Genomic DNA, 20,575 nt, shown 5'->3' with positions numbered 1-20,575 from the left:
CTGTTAATGTAACTTTAGTTTGTTTGAAGTTTGGGGTTATTATGAATAAAGCTTGAATAACCATTCTTGTACAAGTTGTGTGTGTGTATGTGTGTGTGTGCATATGTTTTTTATTTCTCTCAGGTAAATGTTTAGGAGTAGGGTTGCTGGGTCATAGAGTAGGTATATGCTTAACTTTCTGAGAAACTTCCAGTTTTCTAAAGTGGTTGAAGCATTTTACATACCCCCCCTCCCCCGGGTGATGGATAGGTCTTCTAGTTACTCCACATTCTCATCAACTCTGGGTCATTGTCAGCCTTTTAATTTTAGTCATCCTGGCTGCAAAGTTATTATTAGCCAAATATCAACAAAAGTTTTATTTTTTTATATTTTGTTTTTAATTGGCATTTCTCTAATGACTAATAATGTCGAGTATCTTTTCATGTGTATTCTATTCTAAAGTGTGTATTCAGATTTTTTGCCTATTCTTTAGGAGGTTGTCCTTTTGTTATTGACTCATAGTATGTTTTTTTTTATATATATTCTCAATACAAGCCTTTCAGAAGTAATTATTGTAAGTATCTCCTAACAGTGGATTATCTTTCTAATTTTCTTACTAGTGTCTTTTCATTAGCAAAAGAATTTAATTTTGATGAAGTACAGTTTATCACTTCCTTTATAGCTAGAATGGTATTTTTCTTCTAATTTTATTTTCTAAATTTTGGGAGGATATATCAGAAAGGAGTTGAACTTTGTATATTGATCTTTTATATCTTCAAACCTTGATAAATTAACTTACTGACTCCTAGTTTATCTGTAGATGATTTTGGATTTTGTATATACACAATCAGATCATCTGCAAATAATGATAGTTTTATTCTTTTTCAATCCTTAAGCCTTTTATTTCTTATTCTTTCTTGCATAGCTAGGCCTTTATCAGGGTTTAATGGAAATGATGATGGCAAACATCCTTCTGTTGTTCTCAGTCTCAGAGCAGAAGTTCTCACTATTTCATCATTTAGTATGATGTTTGTTTGTTTTTTTTTTTTAAAGATTTTATTTATTTGACAGAGAGAGAGACACAGCGAGAGACGGAACACAAGCAGGGGGAGTGAGAGAGGGAGAAGCAGGCTTCCCGCTGAGCAGGGAGCCCGATGCGGGGCTCGATCCCAGGACCCTGAGATCACGACCTGAGCTGAAGGCAGACGCTTAACGGCTGAGCCACCCAGGCGCCCCTAGTATGATGTTTTTAATGGACACTCTCTATCCGATTAAGAACATTTCCTTCCATTTCTAGGTTTCTAAGACCTTTAATTTTGAATGGGTGTTGACTTTCATATATTACTTCTTCTGCATTTTTGAGATGATCATATATTATTTTACCTTTTCATGTAATGGCTTTGTCTTTGGTTGAAAAAACAAATTGGTCTCATAAAACAAGTTGGGAATTCTACTTTTTTATTCTCTGGAAGTGTTGTCATTTCTAATATTCATCTTATTTCTTCTTTAAGTGTGAAAAAGTCACTTTTCAAGCTATCTGGGCCTAGAGCCTTTTTTGGAGGTTTTTAGTTATTCACTTTATATAGTACATTTAGATCTACTAAGGTGTTTCTATTTTTTTCTTGTGTAATTTTTGGTAAATTTTTTCAAGCAATTTTTCAGTTAAATCTAAAATTTTAAATTTGTTGGCATAAAATGTTCATAATAACCTTAAACTTTGTGATGTCTATAGGCTCTATAGTGAATCTCCTCTTTCACTATTGATATTGGTAATTTGTGTCTTTTCTCCTCTTTCCTTCCTTCCTTCCTTCCTTCCTACATTCCACCTTCCTACCTTCCTACCTTTCTTACTTTCTTTTTTCATTCTTGAATTTCAACAAAAGCCTTTGTGTTGCTAGTGTTGATAGTGGATGAAAGTGAAAAATATGAATGTTAATAAATTCAATCAGTGATATATTTTTTCCATCTGGATCTCTGTATCTTTGTGAGGTATCATTTTCATTTATGTCAGCCCCTAAAATTAAGTATTGGAAAAATTGTGGCCTTAGAATTATGTTTGAATTACTTTATCACAAGGTATTTTAAGTCAGGAGTTTAAAAAAGAATGAAGCATTATCAATTTTTGTTGGTAAACATACCAAATTATCTTTAAAATACCATTCATTTTATGAAAACAATGAATCGTGGATCACTACCTCAAAAACTAATGATGTATTGTATGGTGACGTTAACATAATAAAAAAAAAAAGAGCCAGTAAAAAAAAAAAAAAATCATTCATCTTTAGCTCAGTGTTTTACTTTGAATCATATTTTTAATACATTTGACATGTGAGTACTCTAGTGTATAGTATAATTGTAAGCGAACAAATACATAGGGTGGTGGTATAATGTCAAAAATTTTGTTTGGTTGGGTTTTGAGACCAACAGTTTAGAGTGCTCATAGATCAATAGAATCAAAGCTTGAGAGAAGACTTAACTAATAATCAAATCCAGTCCTTAGGTTTTACAAATGAAAAACCGAAGCTTTAAGAAATTAAGTAGCTTGCCCAAGGTCGCATGAGTAGCAGAAATGCCCTTAGAACCCAGGCTCAGACTCTAACCTCCTGTGCAGTGCTTTTTCCACCAGAGTGAATCATCTCCCCAATCTCTCATACCACTACCTATGTACTTTTACTCCCTTAATCTCTTGACTATGAAATACAGCTTTCAGTGGTCTTCAATCTGTATTTTAGCTTTTGGGTCAGTATTTGGATTGACACCCATACTTACACTTTTAGTCATGTGCTGAAGGAAACAAATATTTGTGTATTAAAATTTAATCACCATGGCAAAGTTGATTTCCACTCTGTGAGGTTCTGGTGTCAACTTTGGTTCACAAAGTAATTTCCTAAAGATGCAGATAGAGGTAAACTATCTTGTAGCATTTTTCTTTACATGAAATGAACTGCTGATAAGAATATGCTTTCATCTTTATTGTGGGTTATCAATGACCGGAACCTATAACCTTTCATTAGTGAAAAACAGTAATGACTGTCTAAACACAATTAATCATGGAGCTTTTCCAAGCCATGATCATTGCCTTCTCATTTTACTAAATAAGCATCTGATTGAAATTTCTGCAGCTGTTTGCAGTATGAATTGATTTGAGGAGGGAAATTTAGCATGGATTTTTTTCATACTTCCTCAAACAATGTTCCAGAAGGAGGAACACTGATAATCCTCAGTGGGAAGTACTCAATCACATTTCTAACAGTTGCATTTATGCCCTTCAGTTGCTGGTCCTCCATTGTATAGAAATTCTTGATTAAATGCAGCTAGGAGATTCTTCTTTTAATCAACCAGAGTTTGAACTAGTGCTCTAGAATTAAGGAGGTTGAGTGTAAATTTCACCAATATTTAATATTTTACTCATCAATATTTACCTGAACCATAACTCTTCCGTGCTTTCTTCTGTATATGGCTTTTTGTGGTGAAACCAGGTTTGTTTAGGGAATTGATGTTACCCCAGAAATTATTTCGTTACCTTTTTATTATATCCTAAAAGAGCAGAACTGAAATAACTTGATACCTTTTACAAACTCATTCTTCCAGAAGAGATTAAGAACACAATTACTCAAGATTACATTCTTTTTTTTTTTTTTAAGATTTTATTTATTTATTTGACAGAGACACAGTGAGAGAGGGAACAGAAGCAGGGGGAGTGAGAGAGGGAGAAGCAGGCTTCCTGCCAAGCAGGGAGCCCGAAGTGGGGCTCCATCCCAGGACCCTGGGACTGTGACCTGAGCCAAAGGCAGACGCTTAACGACTGAGCCACCCAGGCGCCCCAAGATTATATTCTTAAAAACAAAATAAAACAAAACTAGAAACAAACAGATGAGTAAACTAATTCTATCATTTTCAATAAAACTGAGATGTGAAAATATTATTTGACTATTGAAAGACAGATAAATGGTTAATTGCTTAAGTTTTACACTTTTTAACTGGGTATTGAGAAACTTTATGTAATCTAGGGGTTCAAGGAGATATTAGTATTTAGAACAGGCTTTAAGAAAAAAGATACTAAACCTTTGGTTACTTCGATGAACCCTAGAAGTAGGAGCATAGAAGTGTTTTTTTTTTTCATGCCTGGTGAGGTTGCTGTCACCTTAGAGGTGACATTAACCACTGGCATAATCAGGAAATGGAGCTGTTGCTCTTACTCAGCATTTTTAAAGTATTATGTCTCTTACTGAAGAGGAGATATTTCAATTCAGGAGTCAGAGGTTGGCAAATAGGCTCTTTTTCCCCAAAGGCATCATGAGGTATTATTATTAAAGATACAAGTAATCATAATATTAGTACTCCACAGGACAGCTTTATAGTCAGTTAGAATAAATCATAAAGAAGTTCTTTTTTTTCTCCTAAAGGCCAATAAAGGAATACCAAAATAGAACATAGTAAGTAATTGAGTGGTTTTGGCTAAGATCAAGTGCAATATGTTATCTTACAGTTGAAACTACTAAATAATATGTATCTGAATATACCTGTGCGGACTTACCTGCATAAGCTTTGTTTCAATGGTGCGATTATTATGATTAATTATAAGTGTGTGCTGTTATAATTAGAAAACCTAGCAAAACATAGTTATGGTAAAAGAGTAAATGTTTTAACATGGCTTCAGAGGCAATGGAAACATTCCTTGACCAAGTTTCCTTTTCTTCATTTCTTCTTCCATAGCTTAAGATAGGGAATAGCAGAAGTTTGGATACACGGATGGTCAAGGATTGTTTAGGAGGTTGGAATGAGGTTTCTGTAAATTACATAGCAGGTGAAGATTCAAGTCATTAGATTTTCGTATTTAAAAGGCCATTAGAGGACATCTCTTAACTCCATTATTTTATTTTCTTTTAGAAAAACTTCTGATGTATAGTTGACATACAGTGTTATATTAGTTTCAGGTATACAACATAATGATTTGGCATTTATATACATTACAAAATGCTCAAGTGTAGTTGCCATCTGTCACCATAGAAAATTATTGTGGTATCATTGACTATATTCCCTCTGCTGTACTTTTCCTTCCTGTGACTGATTTTATAACTGGAAGTTTGTACCTCTTAATACCCTTCACCTCACTCCCCCCTTACCTCTTGGAACCAGCAGATTGTTCTCTGCATTTATGTAAAACCTTTTATTTTAGAGATGAGTAAACTGAGGCCCAGAGACATTAAATGACTATACACCTATGTAAAGCTGGAACTTGAACCCGGGTTTTTGGCATCTCCGAGGCCAGCATACTTTCTGTAATCCTACACCGCCTTCCGTGTAGATGGAGAATACTGACTTTGACATTGCCACTGATGTGCTGGTTAAGCTCAGCCAAGCAAGTCTCGGAAGTTGTTTCCTGAACCCTTCAAAGAAAGAGCACTTCTGAAGAAGTTTGATTCAGCAATTCACTTGCATGGTGAATTTGACCCTGCTGGTGACCAAGAGATGAGAACACTCTTCCCACCGACTTGCTAGTTCCTAGAGAATCTATGGCTCCACTCATACATTTTATTTATTGCCCTCTGTTGTCTGAAAGTACCAAAACCACAGTATAAAATGTATTGTGTATATAGCTAGCTTCACTTTTTTTTTGTAAACTTAGTTTTGTTCATATTTTTTTTTGCTTGATTCATAGTAGCAAAACTAACAAAAGCTAATGAGACTTCCACAAAACATCTTTTTACCAGGACATTATAAATGACAGTGGCTAACTTCATCTACAGGGATCGTAACATTGAACCCCAGAAACCAAATCAGAAGGCGAGTGGGAACAGGCCTTCCAAGCAGACCCAAAATGCCAGTGCTGGGGAACAGCAAACTTGTCTGTTCTGGCAGGCATAACATCCCTTCATCCTACCAGTTTTCTAAGTAGCTAGGGGTTGGGAGCCCTTTCTAAGGTTGTCTTCATGAGAGTGGGTGTACAAAGTCCCTAAAGCTGTGGAGACAAGAGCTATTGCTTCCTTTACTTAGTGGATCTGATGATTTTTGGAAGATGGATTGAAAAAAAAATCAGTATCAGATGGTTTTCAAAAAGAGTGTAGTGGCTTTTGCTGTATTTCTGGAAGGAACAGTTTTGCAGTGAGCAACTCAAATTGATGACTTTAGTCCCTCTGACCCTGAGATTTGTGTGAACTAAGCCCTTGGATCTTTTTCCTTCATTAGACTTTCAGACAATGAAATACTTCAAATAGCCACAGAAGCACAGAAATAATATAATCAACCATGATTATATTTAATACATCTCAACAATTTGCTATACACGTTTCTTTCAGATGTTTTATTTTACGGATAACTAAACTGATTACAGATTTGAAGTCATCTCATTACTTATCCTGATCTAATTCCCACAGCTTTGTCCTCAGAGGAGCTGTATTGGGTTCATTTTTTTACATATTTATCTACCCATAAATCATGTTATTGTCTCAAGTAGTTTTTTTTTTTAAAGATTTTATTTGAGAAAGAGAGCATGAGCGAGGGCCTGGGGAGAAGAGTAGAGAGAGAGGGAGAGGGATAAGCAGACTCCACGCTGAGCGTGGGGCCGTACTCGAGGCTCGATCTCATGACCGTGAAATCATGACCTAAGCTGAAACCAAGAGTCGGCCACTTAACCGACTGAGCACCCTGCTTGAGTAGTTTTAAACTTGACATAAATGGTATCATACTGTATATACCATTTCCCAACTTGACTTTTTCATTCAACATTTCATTTTAAATATCTAAACACATAGAACCATATAGCTCTGATTCATTTTAACTAATGCAACACACTCCGGCATGTGAACATGCTATAATCTATTCTCCTATTGAATATTAGGAGGTTCTTCCTAGTATTCTGCTATTAGAAACAATACCACAATGAGTATCTCTGTATATGTCTTGTGCAGCTGTATGAGATTTTAAGAAGTGCAATTGCAGAGTTATAGGGCAAGTGTATATTGAGCTTTACTGGAAACTAAATTGGTTAGTCAAGTGGTTGTACCAATTTGTATTTTCATCAGCACTATATGGAAATTCTTGTTTTTCCACATCCTTACCATATAGTTCCAAAACAGCATTGCCAAACTGTTTGATTTTTGTTAATCTGATGGTTATGAGATGGTATTTCATTTTATATTTCTCTCATTACTAGTGCTATCTGGCAGCTTTACAATGTTGCCTGAAGACCCTATAATCCTTTCTTATGTTAAAGTTTTGGATGAGTAATGTGTTCATGTGTTCAAAAATTAAAGCAGTATCTTAAAAGTATACATTGAAAGGTGTCATTTCTACTTTGCCTCATTCACCCCACCCAGCTCTTATTTTATTCTGGTGTTTTTATGCACATAGATGCAAACGTGAATGCGTATTCTTATTTTCCCTCCTTACATAAAAATAGCATACTATGTGAATTGTTCTAAACCTTACTTTTTCCACTTAATCATATATCCTGGAGATCTTTCCATATAACCCTGTACTTTTATACCTGCATGGCATTCCACTTTAAGTGTAACACAGATTATTTAGCCAGTCTTCTCTTAATGGGTACTTTGGCTTTTTCTACTCTGTTGATCTTGTTCTAACTCATCTACAGGATAAATTCCTAGAAGTGGGCCAGAGGGTAAGTTGTTTTGTAAGCTTGATAGATATTTTAATCTGTATCACCAAACTCACTCCATGAGTGAGGAAAAATGGTACCATTTTGCATTCCCATGGCAATGTAGAAGAGGGCCTTCTCCCCCACAGTCTTGACAAGAGATTATGTTCTCAAACTTTTGTTCTACGCAATGTATTTGGGGGAATGGTATATAAATACATCTTCAGTTGTGTCACTTTTATTATGAGAGAAGTTGAGCATCTTTTAACATAGATAGGGGGCCTATATATTTCTTTTCTTACAACTCTATCATGTTCTTGTACTGGATTGTCTTATTAATTTCTAAGACTTATTTACATATTTAGGGATTTAATTCCCTTGTCTCAGATATGAGTTGCAAATATTTTGGCCACTTTTTCTTTTGTTTTTACTTATATTTTTGCAGCATGCAAAATTTCTTTTTTCTTTTCTTTTTTTTTTAAGTAGTTTCCATGCCCAGCATGGAGCCCAATGCGGGGCCTGAACTCACAACCCTGAGACCAAGACCTGAGCTGAGATCAAGAGTCGGACACTTAACTGACTGAACCACCCAGCCACCCCAAAATTTCTTTTTTCATTTTTATGTAATCACATTTCTTAATATTTTTTTAGAGGAATCTGGATTTTGAGACATGGTTAGAAAACTTTCCCCTCAAAAGTTACAAAGAAGTTTTCCTATGTATTTTTCTACTTTCATGGTTTCATATTGAACACTTAAATATTTTATTCATTTGGCATTTATTCTATTGTTAGATGGGAGTTATGTTTCTCCATATAACTACCAAGTTGTCCCAGTAGTGCTTTTTATTTTATTTTTTTTACAAAGCTTATTGTTATACCAATGATTTGAGATGCTGCCTTTATAATATAATAAATTCTAGCATGTATTTGGGCCTCTTTTGACTTTTTATTCTATTCCATCAATCTTTTAATGCTGGCTTAATTACTGAGACTTTATACTATGTTTTAATTCTATCAGTTCCCAAAGGATAATGACAATAATTCACGGTTCACAAAGCTCAGCAAACCCTTGTTAGTTCAAATACTGCTGGAAACTAAAGCAAAAAGAATGTCATAAAAGGAGTCAGAAGAAAAAAAAAGACACTTTACTTAAGTGGCAGACAATAATGCTGATGGCAAAGTTTTCAGCTGAAATTATGGAAACCGTAAGACAGTAATGTGATATTATTCAAGTGCTGCAAGAAAAATAATGCTAATTTACAATCCTTTACCTATTGAAAATATCCTTAAAAATGAAGACAAAACAAAGATGTTTTAGACAAACAAAAAAAGTCTAAAAAACTATAAACTCATGGTTGACATTGTTTCCCCCTTCATCACAGTGAAGAAACCATTCCTTTTTTTTTTTTTTTTTTTTAGTTTCCATTGCTTTGGTTGAAAAGTTAGCTGTAATTCTAACCATGGGTCCTTTGAAGATAATATGTCTTTTCCTCTGCTTTTAGAACTTTCTCTTTGTCTTTGATTTTCTTTAGTTTCACTACAATATATTCATGTATTAGTTTCTCCACTTGACATTCATTTGGGCTTTTTGAATTGTAAACTGATGATTTCAATCAATCCTAGAAAACTCTTAACCATCAGCTCTTGAAATATTGTCTTTGCTTCATTATATCTTTCCTTTCCTTCTAAGTTTCCAGTTAAACACTTAATACCTTCTCACTCCATCTGCCTAGGATTTTAGTCATTCATTGTTCATTTTTCATATATTTTTATTTCTTCATATTGCCTTTTGTGTTTTCTGAACCATGTTCCATTTCACTAATCTTTTCATAAAATTATTAAAATTCTTTTATTAATCTTACTTGTAGGATTTAAAAATTTAGGTGATTTTATTTTATTTCTGTAAGAGCCTAGTATGGCTCTTTTCCAAATTTTCTAGATCTTTGTTTAATTTCCAACTCCTTGGATATAGTTTCAAGGTCATCCTTTGTTTCTTTAGACATAGTTGGTTTACAATCTATATGTGATGATTCTATTATATAATTCTTTGTTAATCTGTTTCTGTTTTTCTTATATCTGCTGGTTCAAACAAATGGAGTTTTGTTTCTTGGCATGCCTGGTTATGTTTGGATGTGTATTTTTAAAAATATTGAAGAATTTGAAACTTTGAATATAAGTACTTTCCTCCAAAAAGAAGTGAGTTGCTCCTGCTAGGTTTCTGAGAGTGAAAGCAGTCCATGATCACCAAATCCAAGGACTGACGTTCTCTCCAATCATAGGCCATTCCAGCATAATATTTAACTCTGAATTAGGGCTAGTCTTCTTCTAATTCAAACTCATCTTGAGGGTGCAGTCCTTTGAGGATAAGCTTGTTGTGGAGAAAGTCTTTTTGTTTGTTTGTTTTAAGTCCCCCTTTCTGTAGACTTAGGGTTTTGATTGCCGTCCCTCCTGCCTGCACAGGAATGATAGCTCAGCATTGCCAAGAGTACCATATCCTTAGGTCAAAACTTTCTTCCATGCTCACTGATCTCTTTGGTCCTATTTTCCTTTAATTTTGGTCTGATAGTTCCTTACCATCACGATGGCTCTGAAGTGACTTTAAGAAGATGCTTGTTCATATTATGTCCAGATTTTAAAGTTATTTTAACAGGAAAGTCTGTTAACCTACCTTATCATTGCTAAAAAAAGAAAATTACCTATGTCTCATTTTAAATAGTATATTGAGCCAGACCTATTTATGGTCGCCTTAGTTTCTTTAAGAAAGGAGCTACTTTTAAAGGGAAGATGGAAGTTGAGGTTAAAAATGTAATTTAAAAAAATATAAACTGATTTTTATTTTTTTTATTTTTTAAAGATTTTATTTATTTATTAGAGAGAGAGAGAGAAAGCACAAGCAGCAGGAGTGGCAGGCAGATGGAGAAGCAGGCTCCCCACTGAGCAAGGAGCCCGAAGAGGGACTCGATCCCATGACCCTGGGATCATGACCTGAGCCGAAGGCAGACGCTTAACTGGCTGAGCCACCCAGATGTCCCTATAAACTTATTTTTTAAAGCCATAAAGAAAAGAATTAGACTACATAAGGACTAAGAGAAAAGAAACTTATTCAGAAAAAAAAAAAGTCATAGAGAAGTTCAAATATCTAATGGAGGAAAAAATTGCAACATAAATGACAAAGAGCTAATTTTTTAATATCAAAAAAGTCTCACAAATCAATAAGCAAAAGGTAAATTTCTCAAAAGGAAAATGAACAAGGCTATAATAGGCATCTCACAGAAAAAAGTCTTTAAAGTTCTTTAGTCTATGAAAAGATGTTCAACATCATCCATAACTAAGACTATGCAAATCAGAACAACAATGATTTCTCACTTATCATATTATTAAATTTAGCTCATCAGAAAGTTTAAAAGTTGAAAGAGTACATACCTTTATTTAGGAAGGGAGTACATGAAAATATTAACAGCTCTTACCTTTGAAAGGCTGGCCTAGGATTGAGTGAAGGGGAGAAGACATTTTATTTTCACAGTGTATGCTTTTGTAGTATTTGGGAAAAATTTACTTTATACATTTTTACATAAAAGTTTAAAATTTTAGAGTCAAATGCCTAGATACTTTTTCTTTAAATTTTGGGGAAAGTTTTTCTGTGTTTAAAGTGATGGAGCATAAAGGATGTTTGAGCTGTAGAAAGCATTATTAGTTTACTAAGTGCCTGCTTGGTTAATACAATGGTGAGAGGAGCAGAAATGTTTGCTAAAAAATAAGGCACAAGTGCTTATGCTTTCTGGGTTCTGATTAAAATTACAGCAGCACAGATCCACAGGATGTTCCTTGTAGTTAAGTATTTCCTTTTTCTACTTTGATGTCAGAGTGAGGCACCAGCTGTGACATTGCAGAAATCAGGTAGAACATAGTTTATATGTTTGTGTCTCCTTGGAAGCCCAAGGGGCCTCATGTTTTACGTAGAATCAAGGGAATTGGTGCATTTGAATGAAATCAGGAACTTAAATTACTATGCTGAATAAAGGTGTTCTAAACATTAAAATTTTAAAAATTTACACATAGCTTTTGTCTTTCTATTTTGTTTTCTTCCTATGTAACTACTACGTAGATGTGTGTGTGTGTGTGATTTTTGTTTTAATTGCTGTTGAAGGAAGTGATTCCTTTTAAATAGTTGTGTGTTTTGTGGTTGTTTTTTTTTAACTAATGAAGTTATTAATTCTTTCTTTTTGATCCCCTTTGATTGGACTTAGATCCTTGCATGCTGAGCAGCTCGTCTTAGATATACTTGGTACAGTTACTTTAAGAATCAGAATGCCAGCTCATGCCTGGAATAAAGAGGAGGCATACAGTTATAATTCTAGAACTCTTGGGCCCTCATGGCCAGGCTCTAGGACTTAAAAATATTACAAAGAAGGGGCACCTGGGTGGCTCAGTCGGTTAAGTGTCTGACTCTTCGTTTTGGCTCAGGTCATGATCTCAGGGTACTGAGATGGAGCCCCACACTGGGCTCCGCACTCAGTGCAGAATGTGCTTGTCCCTCTCCCTCTGCTTCTCCCTGTGCTCTCTATCTCTGTGTGTGTCTCTCTCTCGAATAAATAAATAAAATCTTTTTAAAAATTACAAAGAAGAAAAGGCAACACAATTCATATTTTATGTGATTTTTACAGTGACCAAAGTAAGATAGTTTGATTCTCCATAACTATATCAAACATAATATTTAAGTTTTCTGATCATGTCTGATCTCTGGATTGATGGGGGGGAGGAGAATGAAAAGTCTAATGCTTGTGCTATAACTTCACCTTGGGGAAAAGATAGCCTAGTAGTCATTCTAGAATAAATCTCAAAGTGTGTTTGTACTTTGTTAATTTCTAGGTGAAAAAGTCTTTTTATCTCTGTATGGAGCTGCCATAGACATGAATATAAGGCTGGACAGGAATTCCTTGATCATTGAGAAAACCTACATATCTCTGTCCAATCAACGAACTGTAACTATTCACAACCGCAGTAACATCATTGCCCATTTCCAGTGGAAGATATTTGCTACCCAGGAAGAGGAAGACAGAGAAAAGTATAGGTTTGTAAGAAAAATCACCAATATGCTGTAATTTGGGGGAACTCAAAGCTCAGTTATTATGAAACAATCTGTGACTTCTGTGGTAAGTTTTTAACCAACTCAAACAAGGTCAGATTTTTATAACTTGGTTCTGGTGTACGATGCTCCTTTTTTTCATTTAAAGAACTTGAATTGAGCTATGTGGAACACAATGTTGTCCATCCCCAGTTAATTTTAACCTGGTTATAATTTATTAATAGCTAAACTCCTGGATTTTAAAGACCAAATATATCGTTTTTCACTAGTCTCTCAAAACTAACGTACAGGACTGTATTTTGTTTCATAACCCTAATCAGATTGGTCAGATTTCATAGTTTCTAAAAATAATCTCTTTTGGATTGGGATCAGTGTGGATTTTTTTTTCAGTGAGAAAATATTTCCAGAAAATATGAAGAATGAGGGAAAAGAAGGGCTTAGATATAATGGCTTTTATATTCTCAGCTTTAGTAGCCTTGTTCAATCCCTGCTAACCATATAATTTAATAATGATTTCTTGTTGGTATCTTTAATCTTCTGCTTTTTAGAATACTTCAGGCAGTGGAGAAAATAAAGTGGCAAACCAAACTCTTTTAACTAACCTCATCACTGTTAAATTTTAAATATTTCTTTTTACTGAATCTATCCCTGCCTCTTTTAAAGTCCATTTCCATTTTTATCTCCTTCCACCCTCCCTGAATTAGCACTTCCGCAGCTTTCATTAGAATTTATTTCAGCATTTTTTATTTGCCTCTCCATTTTCATTAAAGATTAGCCCTGGGAAGCTTCAAAGCTTTGTTTAAAACCAAGTTAGTATGTGATAAAAATAAAAGTCTTAGGTCCACAGAAACCAGGCAGAAATCTCCCAGTGTTCTGTCCCTAATTGAATCAGAGGGAGCCGTGACAATGGCAGGACACAGTGGACCAGAGACTTTATCACTCAGACAATGAGATTTAATCACTGGATTGCCACTGTGCCATCTTTAAAAAGTGAGAAAAGAAAAGCCTTTCCTGCCTAAAAACTTCAGTTTGCCTCATAGCATAGAAATACCAGTAGTTCAAAAAGGCAAGAGGAAACTGCTCATCCACTGCTTCATCTGTCCTGATTCCCCCATTCATGAGTGTCCCAACAATCAGAATGGCCCAAGCATGCTTAAAGATAAAATGGGAGAGCAGGTACAAACAAGGGAAACTCCAGTAAACACAGTGTTTCAATATCCTGCTTGTCCTGTGGGCATCATCTTTTGGAGAGAATGGTTACACACCATCAGAAGGAAAACTAGCTTTACCTTCAACTATGTGCATTTGACCATATGTACAACACATGACTGATGCCACACCAATGTCCAAAAAGTGTTTAAGGAAGCTAATTTCAACAGTGAAACTCAAGAAAAACTTAAACCAATTATTATCAGAGGTTCCAGGGATAGTGAATACAATTTCAACGATGCCTGGATAGACATTTCTTTCTTTTATTCCTCTACTTTACCTCCCCCGATACTCATACCCTTTTATCTCTTTCATATTATCCTGGGCCTTATTCTTCCTTTTCTTTTATGTTGTCTTTCTTGCTCTATTAGTTCCTATAGCAATTTTTTTTTTGTAGCAAGGGAATAATATGGAATGGCATTTTCATAATCGTGATTGAAAGCCTACTTTGATCATCTAGGATCTTGCCCCTCCATTAAACAATGAACTTGAAAAGTGGGTTTAGATGACTAAATAAGAATACTTCCATTTTCACTTTGAGTGACACATGACAACACAATTCATGTTTCTCCAAACTGGATTGGTTGATCTAAGTGAAGAGGTTATTGAATATGCTGCTCTTTACCTTTTCCAAACTCCACCTTTCCTAGGGCCAGATGGCCAGGGTAAGAGGGGAAATAGAGTTAGAGGGGAAATAGGCCATTTATGCCCAATTTCTTATTTGGCCAGGTTGTCTTTTCTGTTTTATGCCTCTCTTGTTCCTTGTTATATCCCCAACCATGCCATAACTTTCATTTTTCAATGTATTTTTTAAATTGAAGTTTGTGTTATTCATCATGAATTCTTGTACTGGACATAACTAGCCATGGAATGCCCATCCTCTCAAAAAGCAAGACAAATATAGAGAGGTTTGCCTTTTACTGAACATTTAGTTTGGTCCTCAACTTGGAACAGAGAGGATCTGTTCTAAATGGGCTCATGCATACTTTGAGAGAATAAAGTTTCCCTTTGTAGCTCCCCAAGGACCCAAGATTTAAAACTTCAGTGTAGATTTTTAGGTGAGACTCAAGAGTCTGCCCACTGCTGTCCAGTTATAATATGGCTTAAAGCTTGTCCTAAGGCATTCATCTTACAGAAGCTGAAAGTTGCTCAATGGTCGCATTGAAAATGCTATTCACTTTAATGGGTACCCTCAAGACCCTGCTCTAGTCATTGAGGTTTCTGTCCTCCAGCATCTTTTTTTAAAAGATTTATTTATTTATTTAAGAAATCAAGTGCAGGGGGAGGGGCACAGGGAGAGGGAGAGAGAGTCTCAAGCCAACTCCTCACTGAACTCAGAGCCCCTGATGTGGGACTCAGTCTCAGGACCCTGAGATCATGATCTGAGCTGAAACCAAGAGTCAGACACTTAACTGACTGAGCCACCCAGGCACCCCTGTCCTCCCGCATCTTGATGATGTGACCTGAGTCAAGACTTGGATATCTCTTCTCTCTGTGGAGGAATTCCAGCCTTAATCAGGAACAGGAAACCCTATTCCTTTCTGGCAGTTTATTATTTCCATTCCAAGAAGGATGACTTACTCTTTACCTATCAAACCAAAACATGTTGGTACAAACCTTAGGACATATGTCCATATTTGAGGTCCTTGGGCTAATCCCAGGCTCTAGACTCTAACAATGAAGATGTCACTCCCCCTAGGAAGAAGTTCTGGGCCTTAAGTTTTGTTTTTGTTTTTTCATTTTTTAAAACCTTCAGAATGAGATATAGGGACCTCTAAAAAATTATCTTTTGGGTCTTTCTCTTTGTTGATTTTTTTGGGGGACTTGCAGAGAAATTGATCTCTTCAGAAAAAGAAGGTGCATTCATCTCTCCCTATTTCTTCCCCCTTGTCCTGAGGGATTATAAAACATCCTACAAGATTCTTTCATACTCATTCTTACCACAGTTTATTATATTCAGAGACATGGCATGAGCTTTTGAGGATTTTTGCTCCCATTTCTCCATGAAGGTCATGGCCATTGTTTTAATAGCATTTGGCTCCAATTCTAGATTTGTTCTATACAAGAATTCCTAGAGTCCTCAGTGGAACCCCCACAAAGTTGTCAGCGTGGATTTATTCCACAACATTCAGGTGCAGGAAGTGACATTTTCTCTAGATAGATCAGTTTTAATTGGGCTTTGAGCCTGACACCTGGCTAATAATAAATTTAATCTTAGTTGTGTTTGGGAGTCCCTTCTCTTCCCCAGGGTGATACAAGAATCTGAAGACTTGGATGGTACTTGGAAACAGGAAGGCAGACCTAGTCTTCACTTTATAATAGTCATCACAGAGTTGCTCAGTGTCCAGGGTCACATGGTCCATTTGAAGATGGATGACTTCATCTTTTTCATGCCAAGTGTGGTCCTGAGAGTATTTCTTGAAGGCCCAAACTCTGAGTTTTTAATCTGCTCAGCATCCAGTTACACTTCTTGGGGGTGCTGCAAAGGAGCAGGGTCTCTAGCACCTCAATATAAGGGAGCATTACTGGTCTAATGCTACTGTACCTGAGACACAAGGCTTTCCCATTCATTATAATCCACAGGCTGGACTTGATGCCTGAAAGTGGCTACCAGACCATTTGTAAAGTGGGTTACTGAGAGAGAGGGCTAGTGTGTTGTTCTGCTCTCTGTTGAAAGGTTTCCTTATCTGTAAAACAGAAGCACCTCTGAATGCAGGAGACCATGAATAGCAGCAGGACAAGATTGCCCAGCAATAGACCGAGGTTTATAGGAATCCTTGTTGGAGTCCGCTCGGGTCAAGGTGTTTCATGTTCCCTTCTTAGACTCTCAGCCATGGCTCCAGTTGTCTAATCAGAGGGCAAAGAGGAAGACATACAGTGCATCATGACCCCCTTTGCATTATGTGGCTGTGAGCGATTATTGAGTCCCAGCAGTGTGGGAGAAGAGCATTTGGGAATTTTTGTTTCATTCTCTTTTGTTTCCTTTTGTAAGGTTTGAATCAATCATACTCATCAGTTCATGCAGTGTATCATCCTTGGTCCATAAAAGACTTTTTATTTCCACACCGCATTCCCATTAACCTCCTAAAGAAATGGAATGCTTATGATTCCCATTATTTGTTTAAATAATCCTTTAATCTCTCCCATCAAATTTACCCACATTTGTTAGTATTATTGCAAGCACTCTGATGAACATCTTTCTGGCTGTGTCATTGTTTATATCCGTGATTGTTTCTTCAGGATATATTCCCAAAGGTAGGTATCATAAATTCCACTCACAGGAGTTAAATGGTTTCCTTTCTTTCTGTGGACTGACTTCTCTTTATTTGTCTCGCTCTGCGCAGCAGTGTAGAAGGACGGCTGCTCTGTTACCTTGGACACTGCTTTCCAGCTAGCGGTAAAAAGGAAGCACAGGGTGCTTTCTTCCTGGGACACAGAACACATTGAACCCATTTCTTTGACTTCTTTATCCTCTGTGACCAAAGGGTCCTGAATGCCCTGAAAAGCTCTTTGGGGGCGCCTGGGTGGCTCAGTCGTTAAGGGTCTGCCTTCCGCTTGGGTCTTGATCCCAGGGTCCTTGGATCGAGCCCCACATCGGGCTCCCTGCTCAGCAGGGAGTCTGCTTCTCCCTCTCCCACTCCCCCTGCTTGTGTTCCCTCTTTCACTGTGTCTCTCTCTGTCAAATAAATGAATAAAATCTTCAGGGAAAAAAAAAAAGAGCTGTTTGGCATTGCTGAACATAGAGTCTGCATGAAGTCATTTAGAAAATAGTTGGGGCTGGGACAGGAATTCAGTGACCTAGAGTTCTTACTGAGCACTCAGTTAGCTGAATAAATTGTCTGTCACCATTGGCAATATCAGCAAAATGCTGGGAAAATGGTCTTATGTCCTGGGAGGAGATAAAATCCAGTCTTCAAAGTGCAGATGAAGTAACAGGTACTAGGAGTAATGTGAACACAGCTTTGGTGAGGACAATGAGGAAAGGGTTGGGGAAGGCTGCTTTTCTGACTTATAACGATGGATATTAAGAGCTAGAAGGAGAGAAAAAAGGAGGTGTCTTTAGGTGTGGTTTGAGCATTTTATAAGCTTGAGAGCTTGGTAGTTGCCCATGATTGACCCGGAGAGAAAACAGTATTCAATGAGTACCTGCTCTGTCCCAGGAACTGTCAGGTCCTTGATCACATTTTATCCTCAACACATCTTTATGATGGGGGAGCTCCTATTATCTCTGTTGTATAGGTGAAGACGCTGAGGCTGTTAAGAATTCAGGAACCTCCAAAGTCATAGAGCTAGTAAATGATAGCAGAATCAGTATCCCAGCCTAGTCCTTGCTGGTTCCAGATTCTGTTCTCTAGGTAACTAACAGCTAAGAAAGAATTAAAGCTAAGTAAGTTTGAAAAGAAACAAAATTGTTTTTCTAGTGTGAGAGGCATGGTAGATATTACATATTTAAAAAGCAGCCTGGGGAACATAATTATCTGAAAGAAAGTATTTGTCTAAATATACATAAAGCCTCAGTAGTAAGCAAATGAGCATTGAGTAGAATAGGAAGCCCAGGAGGGCTTATTGGAAGAAGTGACTAAAGTTGAGCAAACTGATGCTCTTGAGAGGTTAAAGTCCAAGTTCACTCAGCTCGTATGTTACAGACTTACAGCACAAAGGGACCACCTAAGGGTGATGGGCGAGACCACTTTCAGGAGGATGGACTGGAGGGGAGCCCTTTACAGTGTTCTTCATGGGAACACCAAAAGAAATCTCATTTCCTGTCTTTTCTTTAGGGTCTGTGATGATCTGAGCAAAAAGGAAAAGAATGAGACCGATGAGCTTCTTGAAGAGTGCATTATTGATCCTTCCCTCCGAGAACAACTTTCCATTCTCTCCCGCACCTTTGAGAATCAGAGGAGGCTGGTTCAGGCAAACAGCATGCTCTTCTTGAGTAACATTTTCACTATTGAGCCCCTGGTGAGCACATAAATAAAATCTGACTATACAGTAAACATAAGTGGGTGCGCAGGGCTTATTTTGATAAAAGTACTCACTCTGGGATTGATAATGAGTTCTGAGAGAATAAAGATTTCAGCTGAAAGCCTCATATCAGTATGAGATAGTGACTGAAGGCTAATGGTAAGAATGCTCACAGGTCACATTCATAGGTCATGCATTCTACCCACCAATTGCTGTGTTAAACACATCTCATATGTGTTACTCAGTTTATCTCATTTGTATATATGTTATCTTACAACAACCTTATATCACCAGTTCTGCATTCTACAGATGAGGAAATTAAGACAGAAAAATTCGGTAACTTGGTCCAAGCCAAACAGTGTCCGCATTTAGAAATGTATCCCTGACCAGCCTGACTCTAGGGCAAGTTTTCTCAACCTCTGCACTGATGACCTCTAGAGCTAGATAATTCTTTGTCCTGTACATTGTAGGATGTTTAATAGCACCCCTGACCTTTAGCCACCGGTTGCTAATTGTGACAACCCACAGTGTCTCCAGCCATTGTTACATGTTCCCCTCGTGGGCAGAATCACTTGGGTTGAGAACTGCTTTGTCCTTAATTCACTCAATAAAAAGTTACTGACTGTATGTTCTATATTAGGACTCCGTGTGTACAAGGCACGAGTGAACAAAACAGACATAGTCCTCGACCTCACTGGTGAGGGCTGGGCCAGACCTAAAACAGGGTTGGTCTGATTCCACAGACCCAACTCTTGACCACATTCCCTACTGCTTCAAAATGAAAGTAGCTAAGCCCTTCTGTATTTACTATGTGCTAGGCACTGTGCATGACCTTATCACCTAGCAAGCATAGAATGATGGGAGGGTAAAGATAGCAATAGAAGTTGAGAAAGCCTTGGGGTGCTTGGGTGGCTCAGTTGGTGAAGTGTCCAACTCTTGATTTTGGCTCAGTCATGATCTCAGGATTGTGAGATCGAGCCCCACATCTGGCTCTGCATTGGGCTCCGTGCTGGGCATAGATCCTGCTTAAGATTCTCTCTCTCTCCCTCTGCCCCTCCCCCTCTGCTCTTGTGCATGCTAGCTCTCTCTCGCTCTCTCTCAAAAAAGAAGAAGTAGTAGTAGTAGTAGTCGTAATCATAGTCGTAGTAGTAGTAGTAGTAGAGAAAGCCCAAAGCTAATTGGAGCTGCTGGATTGTTACTATTCAAACCATTTGGAGAGAAGATATGGGCACATGGACATTAGAATGCAAGATCACCGGTGGGAAATGCCACTGACTTGTGGAGACCTGTTTTCCTTATGTCTGCACTTCCAAACTTTTTAAAGCATAGAAGATAGAAAGGGACTCCATAGAAAAATAAGTTTCACAAACAGGGGGTTCAATATTGTTTGAAAGGTTTCTTTGCTTTAAGATGTCTAAGTTTTTAATATGATAATGTGCATTATAATTTCCAAGAGAGAGCCTTCTCCTTGGAGACATGTTTTGGGACTATTGTTTTGCAGGACCTGCTGTGTGAATCTCTGGTGAAGACAGTCAGTATACTAGTTCAGATGTTGAGGTGATTATCATAGGCCAAATCAGAGAAGATTTCTTGGGATCAGAGCCTTGAATTAGGTCTTGCAGGACAGGGCTTTTGAAACACAAAATGGGGGATGTGTATGGCATGGATAATTCAAGGTTCTGGGAATGGATCAGTTAGCTTGAAGTAAAGGATTAATGTGGGATAATAAGGTTGGA

The 20,575-nt window shown here is 37.1% G+C and overlaps 1 protein-coding gene across 1 annotated transcript in view; it reads left to right on the top strand.

Annotated features, from left to right (window-relative positions):
- The window catches only part of HYDIN (HYDIN axonemal central pair apparatus protein), a 358,851-nt gene that overhangs the window by 93,051 nt on the left and 245,225 nt on the right, over positions 1 to 20,575 (top strand). The window contains exons 8-9 of the mRNA XM_045890776.3: positions 12,449 to 12,650; positions 18,653 to 18,836. Of these exons, the coding sequence (XP_045746732.1) occupies positions 12,449 to 12,650; positions 18,653 to 18,836 (386 nt within the window). The remainder of the gene's footprint in view (positions 1 to 12,448; positions 12,651 to 18,652; positions 18,837 to 20,575) is intronic.

This window comes from Mirounga angustirostris, unplaced genomic scaffold, assembly GCF_029215605.1.
Source record: "Mirounga angustirostris isolate CCGP_5_RB_7025 unplaced genomic scaffold, mMirAng1.0.hap1 SCAF_16, whole genome shotgun sequence".
NCBI lineage: Eukaryota > Metazoa > Chordata > Mammalia > Carnivora > Phocidae > Mirounga > Mirounga angustirostris.
Note: the sequence above shows the minus strand (reverse complement) of the source record. Positions and strands in the feature narration are given on the sequence as shown.